The sequence below is a fragment of the Anopheles maculipalpis genome, chromosome 3RL, assembly GCF_943734695.1.
Source record: "Anopheles maculipalpis chromosome 3RL, idAnoMacuDA_375_x, whole genome shotgun sequence".
Classification (NCBI taxonomy): Eukaryota; Metazoa; Arthropoda; class Insecta; order Diptera; family Culicidae; genus Anopheles; species Anopheles maculipalpis.
The window spans coordinates 21,923,788-21,939,909 of NC_064872.1; the positions used below are offsets into that span (position 1 = coordinate 21,923,788).

At 42.9% G+C, this 16,122-nt stretch overlaps 2 protein-coding genes across 2 annotated transcripts in view; both read left to right on the forward strand.

Annotated features, from left to right (window-relative positions):
• LOC126565552 (troponin C) overlaps window positions 1-16,122 on the forward strand; it is a 400,267-nt gene that overhangs the window by 13,172 nt on the left and 370,973 nt on the right. The gene's annotated exons all lie outside the window — the stretch shown is intronic.
• LOC126563952 (uncharacterized) overlaps window positions 5,188-16,122 on the forward strand; it is a 37,718-nt gene continuing 26,783 nt past the window's right edge. The window contains 3 exon segments of the mRNA XM_050220819.1: window positions 5,188-5,230; window positions 14,401-14,485; window positions 15,666-15,742. Coding sequence (XP_050076776.1) covers window positions 14,429-14,485; window positions 15,666-15,742 — 134 coding nt within the window. The 5' untranslated portion in view covers window positions 5,188-5,230; window positions 14,401-14,428.

Here is a 16,122-nt window from a genome sequence, read left to right on the forward strand (position 1 = left end):
GATTGCATACCTTCAGGAGAGTTTTCGGGCTAATATCATGCTTTGCTAACACGCCAAATAGTATTAATTGCAGATTGGAATGTCTAAAGCTGCAGAATTTCTATTTTATTTATGATTTAAATAGTATTTTATTTTTCCTGATTGAATGCGACGTACAAAACTTTGTAATAAGTTGGTTTCATCATTTGAAAGCTAGTAAAATTCAGTCCATCAACTTTTATTAAAATATTGCCAATAAATACAAAAGTTGTTTCTTTTCTCACAAACCACATCACAAATATTTGATAAGAGCGTTTTAATTATTTTTATTTCCTTTCGTTTATCTACAAAGATGCTTGCAAAACTAAAGCATTCTGTGAACAATATTAAAACTGTGTATATATAAATATTAAACAAGTGTAGCAAATGACTTCAGAAGGTGGTATAATGCTTGGGTTTTGCTAAAGAGTTCGGATTGTCTATACTCCAGACATTTTTTTTTTTATATTCATAAAGGACGGCCAGGCCGTATTGCTAACCCCAGTTTGCTATACCCCAAACATAGTTTGCAATGAATATCTTTCATTGGCTTGGGGTAACATATAAGTCGTATCACTCAACCGAGAATGAGTAATAACATCCTTGTCATTAAGATTTTCTTCAATAGTCTTTTTCCAAAAATTTTGTAAACCATTTTACCGAGTACGTTAATAAAAAAAAATTAATAAAATTAGACAAGTTGATTGATCGACAAAGTAATCAAATAACGCGCTTGAAGTTATTATTAAAATACCTAAAGCTTTTAAATATGCATGTCCCAAGCATCTTTCTAATGAATTACTACCATATAAAAAGGTGCTTTTAATCCATATTCTATCCTTATCTCATCCTGGACAAGTTACTTCATTCCAATACATCCATATAATGAGTTATGTTTTTCATAAAATTGCAAACTTTACGAACGATATTAATAAACACTCACAAAACTATGCAATTTCGCGATTACAACGCTTAACGTTATTCAATTTGCATGTCTCAAACATCTTGTAAAAGCCTTGCTATCACCTTCTTTCATTTTTTCTATTCTATTTTTTTTTTTTATCGCCTAGTAGTACTCCTACACCACAAAACATTTAATGCTTGGGGTGAAATTGCCGGCACCTCAACATTCGCTTTTATATTCTTGTGTATATTATATTTTACCTCCAAAACCGAACTACTATGGCCGGAACCATGTGCAACAACCACGCAACACAACACGTACGCCTGGCCAAGTCTGGCCAAGAAAACCAACCTTGGTAGGGGGGAGGTAAAAAAAGTTTGTCCCAGAACTCTTACTGCAAGAAAATTCGTAAGAGCAAAATAAAGTGCTTGATAAAACATTCCTCCTGTCCGCGTTACCAGCTCAGGGAAGTGTACATGAATTGGGGGGGAGGGGCCAAATTTTAATACACACGCAGCAAAACGCAAGGTGGGTGGCATTAATAGGTGAGGGTCCGACGGGCGGGAAAAAGTCGCTACCATTGACCATAAAAAGAACGCTCAATGATAGCGTGGAACATGGATGGCTCATAAGAGCAACACGCTCGCTCCCAGCATTACGTAAGGGAGGTCCCTGCTAAGGACGCATTTGGAGTACATTCGAGTCGGAGCCGAGCCGCCACAACTTCCCTATGACTCGATTATGCAAGCAGACAACGCCGTGTAAACGTGTGCGCTTGCTTTTGTGTGGTGGAAAAGTGTATAGAAAATAAAATCACTTTCCTGAATAGAAAAAAAAAGAACCAAGAAATCGTTACAAGATCGAGAGAAGTACCAGCAACAAAAAACGGCCAAGAATGCGCTTAAGAAGAGCAAAAAAATGGGGAAAATATACAAAACACCGAAACAAGTACCGCCGCTGACGTCAGCGTCTAAGAAACCGTTCTAGAAGCTGGTGTAGGGAAGTGGATGGTACCTCACAGCCACACACACACGCACACACACATATAGCCACTCATCCGCATCCCGGTCCCAGGTCATCGGTCGGTTAAGTGATCGAATTCCGGCGAGGATTCGATTATCGATTGTAAATCCGAACCAATCTATCCCCGCTTTATGATGAATCGTGTGTACGATGTGTAGTTTCACAATTTGTTGTAATTCAATAAAAAGCACGGCCTCAGTTCGTTCGTTTCCGGAAATTGTTTGCCCGACAAAACGGGAAAGAGCAAGTAATACCCTCTTAATCGGCTCAACGGTGCCGTAAGTGTGCCTTGGAACACTTTTGTGTAAATAAATTACAGATAATTATGCATTCGCATGTAACGGAGCACCACTTTCATGTTCCTTGATGGTTTTTGTACGTGAAGGTGCAGTGAATTATAATGCGACTTCAGGAAAAAAAGGGCGGAAGTGAAGGAAAACGAAAGAGGAAACAAAAGGACCATAATCATTCAATCATACGTGCGGTAGCATGCAGGACGATGCAACTCAAGCCAATGACCTGCCACTTACCCTTAAAAAACATACTTAAAATTCATCTTTGTATTACAAAAAAGGGTACAAAAAAAATAAGAAAGTAGCGCTTTTTATGACGCCCATTGCATAACTCTAGGCGTTTGGATACCTGCAAATCGCATTCCACACACAAATCTCTCTTCATACAATGCGCCTCACTGTATGCAATCCGCAACACACAGAAAACGATTCGCATTCATTTATCTCATTATGGCATCCTTAAAGACTCATACACATACAACTCACCTTTAAAAAATCCTCCTGTCAACGGAACGGAACGAGGATTCCGAGAGCTTGCCACGCGCCCCTACGTCCTTTCCTGGGTTTCCCTCACTTCTTTGTCATTTTCCTTTGTTGTGCCGATTGTGTGTGCGCCCTAATCCACCTATTTCCTAGTCATTAACATTCCACGCCGCGCCCCCGCCCAACCATCATGCCACCCTTTCTCGCACTCTCGCAACACTCGTTCGCTGATGTAGCTGATTATGTTTAAATCGGAAAATCGCATCTTTATGATTTCCCACTACTTGTTCGCGCCACCCTGCGCCACACACAAACAGGTGCATTACGCTCATTCGCCTCTCAGCCGTTTGCCCTTCAAGGGATAATTTTCCCTATTTCCAGCTCTTTATCAAGAGAACCAATACTGACACACATACACACACACACCCACGTACAGGCCTTCTTCATCTCATTTTCGCTTCCCGCTTGTTGTCCTGGTGTAAGTGAAATAAAATGCATAATGTGTGTCAATGTGATAAACCACCATTGCACGGGTCTCATCGCCATCTCACTCACTCACTTGCCTTTGTGCAGTAGTGTAGAAGAAAGTATTTAAAATGAATGGGATAAAGTTACAGCACCGCGTGTAGTGTTGTTTTAGTACGCTGCACACAACGCACCAAATCATGTGAGAGAGGATAATCCCTCCGGAAAAAAACGATCTCCAAAAAGGAGAGAGCGCGAGAGAGTGAAAGCGTGGATTAGGCGAGGGACTAACTCTCTCTTTTGCTTCTGGCGAGATGCGAACTCTCAACGCTGGGATGATGCGTTGTTGATATGCAGTTAAGGGGAAAAAAGGCCCAACGTCTCGACCCGATTCTCTGTTGTTTGCGGTGAGCGTGGGAAACCTCATTGAGCACTGTGCCCGAAAAATAAAACCACAAAAACTTTGATACTCGGCTCGAGCGTGGAAAAGATGCGATAGTTGCTGAGAGGGATTCATCTGCGGTGTGCAGCATTATTATACCTGTGTATGTGAGCATATCACGCTTCTTTCGCTCTCTCTCGTGATGTGCGAGGAACTTATGGTTCGCTTTACCATCCAACCTCGGTAGGCTGTGGAAAATTCGGCTTCCTTCAGTCGAAGGGAGAAGCTATTTCGGAGTGCACGTACGTCACGCCATCGTCGTCAGCTCGCGCGGAAGTGTCCGGACCGAAGTGTTCTGCTGGTAACGGAATTTTTGCTATTTTTCACTCGTAAACGGGGCAGGCTCTGGACAGTGTTTCTTGGCTGCGGTTTCAATCGTATGGCAAAAAGTCACCAAACTAAAAACGCACACGCACGCAAGCATTAAACGGTGAGCAGGAAGCTCCAGACGGAAAATAGGACAAACCGGGGGCTACAACGACCGATGAAATCGAGCAGCCGAGCACCGAACCCAGATGCTGAGCCTGAGTAAAGCGCAAAAGAGAAGGAGAGCGGAAAACCCTGGTTTGTGCGTACGTACAGAGCAGAGTCCCAAAACACAGTGCGTTTTTTTTTTGTTTTTTGTTTTTGGGCTAATTGAGCCGGATGCTCTGCACAAAAGGATTAGTCGTCCAGAACTTCTACTTGTGGGCTTACTTACGTTGCCTGCGTTAATCGTCGCTAGTTCCGGTCCTGTTAGAGCAGCCATATACTGGTGGAAAATAGTCTCGATTACCAACAAGATTACCAGAATCAAGTGAGCAAAACAAAATCCGCTTTTCCGTTGCGAAAAAACTCGCCTCCTTCAGTCAAGGTGGGCAGTGAAATTGCAAACACAAAGCAAAACGGGCGTCACTTGATGATGATGACGAAACACAGTGTGTGGCGTGTGTAAACATTACGTTTGGTGCTGCTCAAGAACAGGTCGCAGGAAAACCCAAGGGAACAAAGTAACCAGTGGTAGTGTTACCTTTGAGAAAGAGAGAAGAAAAAAAAACGAAGTAAACACAAGCAAAATATCGCGTGGGTTTGTGCTTCAATTTTACTCAGTGGTTTGTGTGTGTGTGTGTGTGTGTGTGTTTGCTTGTGCGCTGCTACATTCTGCTTGTATGTATGCGTGTGCGTGTGTTGTTTGCGTATGATGTCAAGCAAGCAAGTACGACACACTGTGACCGTGCGGGTGTGAGCGTGTGGAAAATTCATCGTCAACGTCATCAACGACGTCTATTTGCCGTGTTTTGTCATCGTTTTTTTGTTTTTTTCTCCTTTCTGTGTTACCAATTTTCCACCTACTACGTCATTACTTTCAGTCAAGGCGGCTACTCCCCTAGCTAGTGTTAGTGTGTGCGTGTGTGTGTGTGAGTGAGCAAGTGAGTGAGTGAATTAATTGTACACGAGAGCAGCCAAAGGGTCGGGAATCATAACAGCAACGCCCGTCTTACCAGTTTCTGGGCTCCAACGAAGGGCTTTTCCGCAACATTCGCAGATTACTCCGAAAATCCACCCGAGCGTCTACTACCTTTAACTATTGGTTTTTGCCGAAAGGGAGGAAACGATGCCAAGGTAAAAATTTATAGCCACTCGATTTTTATTGCTCTTATTTGTACTTTGCTTTTCCAATAGCTCTCTAGTGTGAGGAAAACTCCTACGCAATTGAATTTTATTTCCTCCTCCTTGATTTTTCTCAATGAGCTTTTATTCTTCTATATTTATTTATGTTTTGTGATGTTTCGGTTCGTGCTGATTACCTTCGGGAAAATCATGGTCAATCCTTTTGAGATTTTTTTCTTTTCGTTACTTCGGTTTTGTGCTCATTTTAGTTAGCCGTTTCGCTCGTCTCACCGGAAATGAGCTTGAAAGAAGCAGCCCATTTTCTTATCGGGCCGCGTGTTCACTTTTCCTTCAAACTTCCGTTGTAGATTTTCCTTCTACGTGCTGAGTGTGTGTATCATATAGCTATAGGTTCCTGTTGCTAGACACCGAAAAATTCGGCCCACTTCACTAAATGTGAAAAAAAGTCTTGTCGTTTGTACGTGCTTCCCGGGTGGGTCGTCTTACGGTTTTAAAGGTAAAGTGCTTTTAGACGCCGACAACAGCGCCTCGCCGTTCTAATCTTGATGTGAGCCGCCGCGGTGTACAGCAAGGTGTACACAACTATTTGCATTTTAACGACCAGCTCAACGACGACAAGCTGTTGCGTTGCAGGTGGTTTCACACGGAAATCGGGATATCTCAATGGATGGTGTTAGTCGTGCGCACAAAATTGCCGCCATTTAGGCGCTCTAGTGGCACAAGTTAACAGAGCAGTGTTTTCTTGATAAAAGAGAATGCATTTTCCACCATTAAGATGTGTTAAAACACTCGCTAATCGTTTTGTTCAAGAAAAAAAGGTCTGGCGCTGGTGAACATTGAATAATGTAAAGCGCTTTATTGCGTGCTACGAGTTGAAAAGGAAATAAGATCGCTTGTTGAACAATAATCACCTTTCTGATTCTATTATATCGCAAAATTAGCCGACACATACACAGAGAATTTTCCCCGCGACGAAACCTCACAAGCAGGAAAAGCGTTTGTCCCTCAATTTCCAGTGTTCTGATCTAACTCCTAACACGAACGAACCACACACGAATCGCTGTTTCTGCCGTGCGGGAAGTTCATCCATCACAAAGAACCTCATCATACGCTCGCACACGCAAAGGGTTCGTGTGCATCGCACAATTCTTCTCGCAAACCGTACAAACTGGGCATTGAGTTTCAATTATCATTTCACCCATCATACAGAGCAGTGCACAGAAGCAGATCCGCGTCTAACCCGCTTTTCCGAGAGAAAAAATCATCCTATCCGGATGCAAACCTAGCAACACGGAGCTACCCTTTTGAGGCGATGTGGTTGATGATTTTATGCCTGCCTTCCGGCTGATTACCTTTCGATATGCTTTCTTAGCACACACACACAATCTCGATCACAGTTGGTTGAGGATATCTTTCTGGAAAGGAATGGAGAAATATCGCCTCAAAAACTCCCAATCTTGTCTGCTTTTCTAGTGCAATCAATTGTAAAATCACGACCTACATCAATTCCGAGGATCAAGATGGTTTTGCTAACAGATGAAAATAGGATCATCATCATCAAGTCAAAGCAAAAGACGTGTACGACGAGTACGCGCCTAAAGGTATGCAATCCGCCGGTGCCTGTGACACATTTGGCATAGATTTGTATTGAATTAGAAATTAAATGTCACTTGCGTTTTCAACGTTTCGCTCTATACCAGACAGCCATCAAGCGGGTTGATGGCCCTTCCCTGTTTCACGATTTCCTCTCGAACGTGTCGTGATTGTATTTGGGTCAGCGTACACAGTGAGCAAAACTGATCATTTGGAACTTATCAAACGAATTGCACGAGGAAAAGGTGGACGTTGTGGAGTGGATTTGTTTTTTAGAGCAGCAAGATAAGGATGGAGATAAAATACAATACAACTACATTTGGAAACACTGCTACCACTACAACTACTGCCAACTCTCGACCGATAAGCTGCCAACAACGAATGGTGGCAAAAGCAAACTGCGAGGCATTTTGCATTGATTTTTAATTTGCATCTCATTCGAAGACGCGATAGTGGGACCGAAGGGAGTTTTTCTCCGATATATTTTTTCCCCCTTTTTTCATCCACCGCTCATCGTTTTATGCTCGTTTCGTTCGGGTCGTTACGAACCGCGCAACCAGCAAACAATTACCCGTGTTTTGGGGAATGAGGATTGGGCCGTTGTTGACACGTTTATTTCAATAGCTGCCTGATAAATAAACGAATCATCATCATCCCAAAAAAGCAGACGAATCCCCGGCACCCCGATGGAAAGGATCCAGATTGAGTGGATATAATCTAATATTTTCCACCGTGCTTTTCTTGCTCTTATACTCGCCCGGCTGGATTTTGCGCTTTGTTGAAGGCTGGATCCACCATTTATGGGAGAAGGTTTAGGGAAAAACTTTAAATCGCTGTACGGCTAGCGAGACTCGGGAACCAACCAAGCAGCGACCCGGTCGAATTGTGAAAAGTTGCAAAACTCAACCGAATTAAAATCAATTTTCACGACTTCATTAGCGATGGCACAACTTTTTGTGATATTTTAAGGGTGACGGTTGGGACTACCCTTTTGCAGACTACTCACTTTAAATAGAATAGCCAAACGGCAACTCAAAACAAACATACACATTTTTCCCTTGTCGTTGGGGTGTGTCTGTGTGGGTATGATTGTACGAAAGAGCAAAAATAAATCCTACCCCGGAGCGAAAGAACAACCGCCGAACCGTTCGACTCAAAAATCATCCCTTTCCGGTTTTTAATTATCACCCCGTTTGATCCTGTATCCCAATCTCACACCAAACCCGTCCACCGTCTGTTCGAAAGTGTTGGAAAACTTTTGTTATTCTTGCATACGATTTATTTTTTTTTTCTCTTTTCTGAAGTGCTACCGGTTAGATGCGTTTTTGGTACGCGTCTCAGTGAGCCATGAAATACGATCGGAACCGGAAGAGGGTGGAAAAATTTCAAACAGAAAGCATAAGGATCTAACAAAAACAAAATCAACACACGCGCCCTCTAGAGATGGCTTAATTGCTTCTAACAAAAGATAAAAAAGAAAATAATAGTGTCAGAGAGAGAGAGAGAGTGAGAGAGAGAGAGAGAGAGAGAGAGAGAGAACCGACTGGTGAACCTTGGTGGATCATCGAAAGCTTCCAGCCCATTGGCTCATTTTGCGGGTTCAGAGGTCAATGCGATGGGTTAATTATTGCAAATGTTTTGATAATCCCTTTTTTCTCCAACCTGCTTGCCCTTGGGTCACTTTCGATTCGTTGTTATGATTGAATGGCCGCGGGTGATCTGCTTAGCGTAGCTTATCATTTTCGTGTATTTGCTCGGGACACGGGTTGATTTATCTTCTTTTTTTTATCACAAAGGACGGCCTGGCCGTATTGCTCGATTTTTCATTTTCCTGTTAACGAATTCGAAGTCCATCAAGCGACTGTATAGAGATCAGCAGAGAAAGTTATTTTAAATTTAAATAATGTTCAATCCTTCTGGAAGACATTTTTCATTTTCATTTTCTTTTTTTGGGCTTTAGCATTCTCCAGACTCGTTTAGACTTTTTTTGCGTACATATTTTAACGTTAACACTTACCTGGATAGTCAATAATGCATTCTTGTGGGTTGTCCAATAACATTTAATTTGATATTTTGTGAAGCAGATAGTTGAGTCGTTTTTTTTTTAAAGCAAGCAATACGTTAGGCTTAAAATGTCAAAATATACAAAGAAATTGGTAATATCAATGAAGAGCCCATTTTGAAGTAACATTTTGCTACACATTTTGCATACCGTTAGGCGTGTAGAAAACAAAGCAACATAAAAAACCAACCTTCTATTTACTTCCTCCAGCCTTTTTTAGACCTTGTACTTGAACACTTCCGTCTAAAACTACTTCCTCGCATGCAATCCGCTTCCGAGCGCTTAATTTCTACGATCATCGCCCACTAAAGGGAAAATGATTTCGCATAAAAATAACCACAGGCTGCTGTTGCTCCTGCTACTGCTACTACTGCTGCTGATTCCTATCGAACCGATATTAGCGCAAAAATGCTATTTCCGCCATTGCATTGTTAACCGATTCGATTGATGGTGTAATGATTGATTGGGTCCTTCCCAACTCCCTCGCTCGCTCATGCATATTGGATGATATGGATCGACCAATTTCGCAAAACCGAACACGGAGACAGTGAAGCACGCACGGTTCTGCACGCCGAATGGTGAAAGTGCAGACGCGCCTGTTCAACGGACGAAACTTTCCCTATCCAACCGAGCTGGTCAATAATTTATGCCACACCGTTGGCTGTTGGCTGTGAGAAGCGAAACACTCGAGTGGCCGTACAGTGAAAAGTGGTGGCTTCCTGTGTTGGGGTCTGCTGGCTTTGCTTCGAGGGATAAAAATAACACAGTTTCATTCAAGTCGATAATGATAAGTAGAATCGAAACGCCGTTTCGTTACTTGGGGAAGGAAGCATCTAGCGAAAGAAAAACACACAGCACAAAGGACACAAACTTGCACACACACACACACATTCGCATAGCTAAAGGGCATCAGTAGCAGCAGCAGCAACAACAGCAGCAGCAGCAACAACAGCAGCAGTAGGAAGTATGATAACGACATGCGAACACCCGCTCGTTCGCGATCGGACGAAGTTGGACTGCTGGCGACAAAATGAGCGCATAAAAAACAACCTTTATTGTTCGATACATTTATTCAATAGGCTGTACCGCGCTCGATCGTCTCTCGCCCCAAACCGGAGCCAGACCACCCACCCTACTCATTTCCAAGTCAAACCGGCGAAGCGACCATAAACTCAGTAAAAGCGGCCCTAGTGGATTGTGACGGACTCGCATATAAATTTAGATTTGAGCCGGAAGGAAATCAAGGACATACGGCTGGAAGAGGTGCAGAAGGTTCGTTGTTTCTCTTGTGTTTTTTTTTTATCGGTTAACGGGTGTACATTTTGTTGTTGCTTTTATTATCTTCATCGCTGCCCTTCGCGTCGTCACTTCACCTCGTCACACGTGCTGTCGCTCCGCGAAAGCAATGAACAGCAAAAAAAAAACAGACAAACAACGAACACGTCAGCAAATTGGGCCGAAAACTAAGCGTGGGACCAAAAGTTATAACGTTCACTACCGGTTACGACCGGTTGCCGAAACGTTTGTCCGTGGCCGTATCCGGATCCGTTCCGGGAGGTGACATTTGTAGCGACACCATACTCCGGCGCCGCCGTCGCCATCGTGACGCCGCCAGCTTTGGACCTTATTGTATTATTGACTCGACGTTTGTCAGTATGTGTGTGTGGCACTCAGTGGGCTCCTCAAATGTGCGTTTCCACTATCGCCTCCGATAAGCTAGATATAGCTTTGTTCACAAGCGTGTTTAAATTGTTTCCCATTTGTTGTCTTGTGTGGGTTCTCGTTTTGACAGCGTTGTTAAAGCGGACAAACAAGCTGTTAACGAGTAATATTTGTCATGCAAAATGGAATAACATTAGACGAATGTACTGAACGCGGTATAGAAGTCCCAACGCCTAAATGTATGCAATTAGCACATATGCTAGCATGAGAAGGTTCGATATCAATTTGCATCTTAACAGTGCAGCGTAGTCAGGGCTTACAATCCTCAGAGCTACAGTTAAATAATGTTAGGGTAGTGAAAAAAGGATACCAGGCCTCTCCACCATTTAAGGTGCCAAAAAAGGAAAAAAGGCAGCTGTGGGTAAATTAAGCAAGGAAGTCAATAATGAAAGACCATAAACTCCCATTAAATCATTAAGAAAAAGAACGTGCAATGAACTAAAATTCTGTTAAGAAAGAGAGCTGAGAATGGAATCTCAAATATCATCAAATATGCCTAAAATTATGCAATCTTCATTCGACTTCAAGCTGTACAACGCAGCTGTTGACACATTCGCCAACTTTTCTTCAAATCACCAGAAAAAAAACACTTAAAAACCAGATTTCCAATCTCAACAAAAGCTCCATGTTGTTTATTCAGATGCTTTGTGTGCTATTGTTTGCTTGTTTATCTCTTTGCTAGTGAAAAGGCATTGAAATTTCAATTCCAGAGTAGAAACTGGGAACCCAATTTATGTTTCCTCGTCCATTTTTGTTGTCACACACCGCATGACCGCACGGGTTTGCAAACAAAATGGCTACCAAATTGACATCGATCGTGCCATTCATTCGGCGCAGCGAAGTTCAGTGAACCCCTTTCGCTCTGGTGTCCGCGGATATGCAATGAAATATAAATCTTCTATAAATTTCATTGCCCAACTAGCAGGTTGTACAGCACGGACAGCAGGACATTGTCGTTCCTTACGATCGATTTACGATCTACATTGCACCCAGGTCTTGCTCGAATAGGGTGGAATTAGCGATAGAAAGAGAGGGAGAGAGAACAGGCCATGGGGGGGGGGGGGTTGGCAACAAACGCTATGACAGTGGTGTTGTTGTGTCCGAGGTAAGCGAAAACAATTCCATAAATCGTTCATATCATCCAACCGATCCCCCGATTGAATTATAGAGCCTTGGCCATTGCCAGCGCCTCCGGGTGCAACGCGGCGCGCTCTCTTCGCACCGGATCTAATTAACGTTGGTCTCAATTAATTTATCGTTTAATGATACAATTGCTCTGCTTCGCTGACAATGCGTGCTATAATCGAAAAGGTAATGTCTGTGTCTTGCTCACAGTGCCATTTCTGACGCTTATTGTACCGTAAATTTCTTCCCGAACGAGCTTCTATACTTCTGCGCCACAAAAGCACACCGAACAACAAGCTTCACTTCGCGTGTACTTGTTTCAATAGAATTCCACAATTTAATTTCCCAATCAAATCCTCCCTTCTATCAGGCTGGTTCTAAAACCGAAACCTTACAATTACATTTACAGCAGCACATTCAACTTTCTCGCAACACGTAACACGCCCCATGATGTCTGTTACGAAAAATTGCCAATCCATGATCTGCGCTGCCTTCGCATTTCCATCCATGGATGAGCCTTTACCGACGCTCTGACTTTTCGTCTTTCGGCCGTACACCACGGCACCATTACTGGCGCTCGCTTTCGCGTACTTCTTCCAACAGACAATGACAGAGATTTTCACACTCGACCTCACCTTCACCGATGGCCGACGGGTTTGGTACGCGCTCCAGCGCGAAGCCAATCCCATTAAGTGAGAACACTCACTCCATCACAGTTTAAGCCGCATAAATCCGTTAATGCCCCAACCCCGGTGGCGTATCGCGAACGACTACCGTCCGCCGTTCTTTTTCGTGCTGCTCTAAAACTATGCTCCCTTCGCATTCGTCTTGTCCTTCCTTCGCAACCTTCGCAATCGACACTGGCCGGGTGAAAAGTAATCTCTTACGTAAGCGTAAGTAAGCGTAGGCCACGCGTTGAAAAATCTTGCGAGCAGCAAGAGCGGATGTACAAAATTGACCACGTGGAAGCCCGGAGGTCTCCACCAAAGGTTGATCGAGCCATTCGAGTGAACCGTGTCCATGAAGTGAATGCAGCGTGCTACGTCCATTCAAACTTCCCAATCCATCGGGTGGGTTTTGCACCGAACCTTCTGGGCGGCTTTTGTTTGCAAACCATGTTCCGTTCATGGCTCAGTAAGACACCTCGACAGTATTGTCTAATCAATGCTGGGGGCCGCTGTAAGACTGTGTCCACAAATGTGACCACAGCACGGTTGGGAGTGGGGGATTGTGGGAGAGGGATTTGCAAAACGTGTGACAGTTTCAATCATTTCGTTAGCGATCGTAAATCTTGGGTTAACCGAGTTGGAAATCCCTCCGTGAAAACGGGAATCGCCTTCGGTTGGAGCCATGAGGAACGTGAACGGCTTATTGAAAAGGACAACAGGGGTTGCCGTTGCATTTAATTCAATGCCCTGTAGCTTGAAAATTCAAAATTTTTAAAGTTTGACCCTGCATATAGGCAATTTAAACACAATTGAAGGGAGATTTATGTCAATCAGCCTTGGGCATGACTTAAACCAGTTTTTTCTGCTTGTTTTGTTGTAAAATTTGGAAAATCTGCTTGTTGGTTGATGCATAGTTATGTTTCAAGGATTTTACCATTTCAGGAATTGTAAACAACTTTTATAATCTCGTGAAGTTTATAGCAATTCGATATGAATTCTTCACAGTTGCCGTTGGTCCTGGTGGTATTTTGAGATGAAAAATACAATAATACCACCTCATTTTATAAACACGTAAAATTGAGATTCTTGAGCAAGAATGATTACCTGTTCTTTATATTTTAAACCCCCTTAAGTAGCTAGTCGAGTTTGTTTATTATAACAATTAGGTTTTATGTTTTATTAACATACTTGTAGCTCAATATTTTCTTTATTCTTATATATATTTAAGACATCTTTAAAACATTTTTCAAATTATTTTCTATTTCATACGAGTATCGAAAGTATTATTTCGAAAAACAGATTTCTGGTCCTATTTTTCGTCTCCTATTTTAAATATAAAAAATTTTATTATACAATTTATATTTACTGTAGTACAAAACCAATGCTTCATTGACCAATAAAAAATGTTATATTTGATTAAGAATAATAAATCGATGTATCGTCAAATGTTTTTAAACAATCAACCAGAACAACCCTGTCCTGTTGCTTCTGACAGCTGTCGTCGAGCACGAACTGGTCCCTTGCTTACAGCAAAGCGACCGTAAAAGGAGACTGGCACGGTCCTTATCGGATTTAACCCCGTCCCATGGTGTGTGCGTGAGAATCTCGGCATCCCTTAACGGTTACTCCCACTAACCGGCCCGAGCACGACTATGATGAACCCTTTCATGGAGACGCCTGGTCACGCGTGTGATGCGCTTTCGGGCTGCGTCCTGATCCTTCATGTCAAGGGTCATACATCGGATCGGAACTTCCCGACAGTGAAGTGCTTTTTATCCGTGGGGTACGGGTATAATTAGAGATAAATGAAGTATGCGTCAAACCAAAGTGTCATTGATAATGGAACTGTTCTGTATGGAGGCCCCCCTCTATCGTTTCTAGGAAAGCAAGGGAATGACAACGTATTAATACGAAAGCATGACTCTACTATTTACTCGTACACTAATGCAGTTCTCCCCTTTTTTTTTCGTTCCACTCTTTCTCCCCCACAGGTCAACGTGACTTTGCGCTTGAAGGGAAATGAAAGTTGATTTACACCATAACAATAGCTACAGCTCTTCGCCGCATTTTTGGATTGTAAGTATCGCCACCGCACCGGTGACATTTTGCTACGACACCTCACAGACTCTCATCCAAAATACCATTCAGCCTGCACACAGAGAGTGTCTCATTAATTTACCACATCTGACCCTGTTCTTTTCCCTACACATTTTGTGGACACACAAAACTTTTCCCCAAATACCGTGCGGAGAATTTGTTTTCATTTCTGTTGACCTTTTTACCTACCTGCCGTGTTCTGGTGGGTTGGGTGACCTTCGCCGTGTTGTGCGTTCCATTTCGTTCGCTGTGTGCGTCACACAAAATGAGCAGATGAATTTATTACCCTAGCAGATCAAAGTGGCTCGGCAAACCTTGGAGCCTTTCAACTTTTGCACCAAAACACTTTTGGCCCACAAAAACCATCATCAGCAGGAGTTGTTGCTCACATTTCTCGATTCCGCAGTGGAAAATGAAGTGCAAATTTAATGAGCTTCTCGTGGAAAATAGGAAGTAGTTTTGGGTGCTTGAGTGTGTGTGTGTGTCTGGCGCTGCGAATAAAACAAAGGGAGCCAAAAGCTGAACGCTCAGGTGCGTAACCGAGCGTGTGGTTTTGCTTTGAAGTTCGATGCGTCGAAGGGAAAATTGGGGCAAAAGTTCTTTCTTCCTGCGGGTGAGGGGATTCAGTGGAATTTTTGAAATAAATTACTGTACAAACCGGTTTGAGTAGATTGAATTATTGCCGACAGGTAATCATCAGGGCTGATGGATGTCTGGCGCATTTTGATCCAGGTTCGATCGATCGCCACAACTTTCAGCTTTTGTGCGTTAAACATTGAAGCGCTATTATTTTACTACTGTAGGTAACGATAAAATGTGTTGCTGCTAAAAAAGTTGAACGCTTATATGAAAGCGCTTAAAAGTATGTAATTCATAAAAGAAATCCCGCGACTACTAGCAGCTAGTTAGTCTCATTTCAAGGGAGGTTTGTTGGGATATCTTGGTTGTCTTGGAGGGTGTGTTGAATAAGGAATACGATGCGGAAAATGCCAACTCCCACCCACATCAGTACGTTATAGTTTTCACTTCAATACCCTATAAATGATTTCCCTCGTTATCTTCCCTCCAGTGCACTTATCCAACCTTTATTAAGCATCTTTCTCTGTCTCTCACCCACTCACTCTCATTCCCTCTTTCACTATCTTATTCTTCCTTCCAGGGTGCACTCTGGTGTACGGTCGGTATCATCATATTCGGCGCTGTGGCTGTGATTTCATGTTGGATAAAACGATGCAGGTAAATAGGGTTGTGCTCGGGGGGAACTAAACTAACGAAAAAGCAATGGAAAAAAGGAGTATAATAATACATTGAACAAGAAAATAAAGTTCGCTCGCGGTGAACGAGCGCCCATCTCCACAAGAGCACGGTGGAACAGTCAACAGTGGAATCTGTTGTCCTTATGACGCTGTGTGTGTGTGTGTGTGTATATATGTATATGTGTGTTTGAATGAATGTATGTATGCGAGTGCTATGGTAAAACTGGCAACTCTCAATGATCCACACAAACTTTCGTCCCGGAAAGCTCCCGAAGTCCTTGGTGCACTTGTGGTAACAGCGAACAACAACGAAAAAAAAAGAAACCGCGAAAGCCTCATATGGTGGGACAGTGTGTGTAC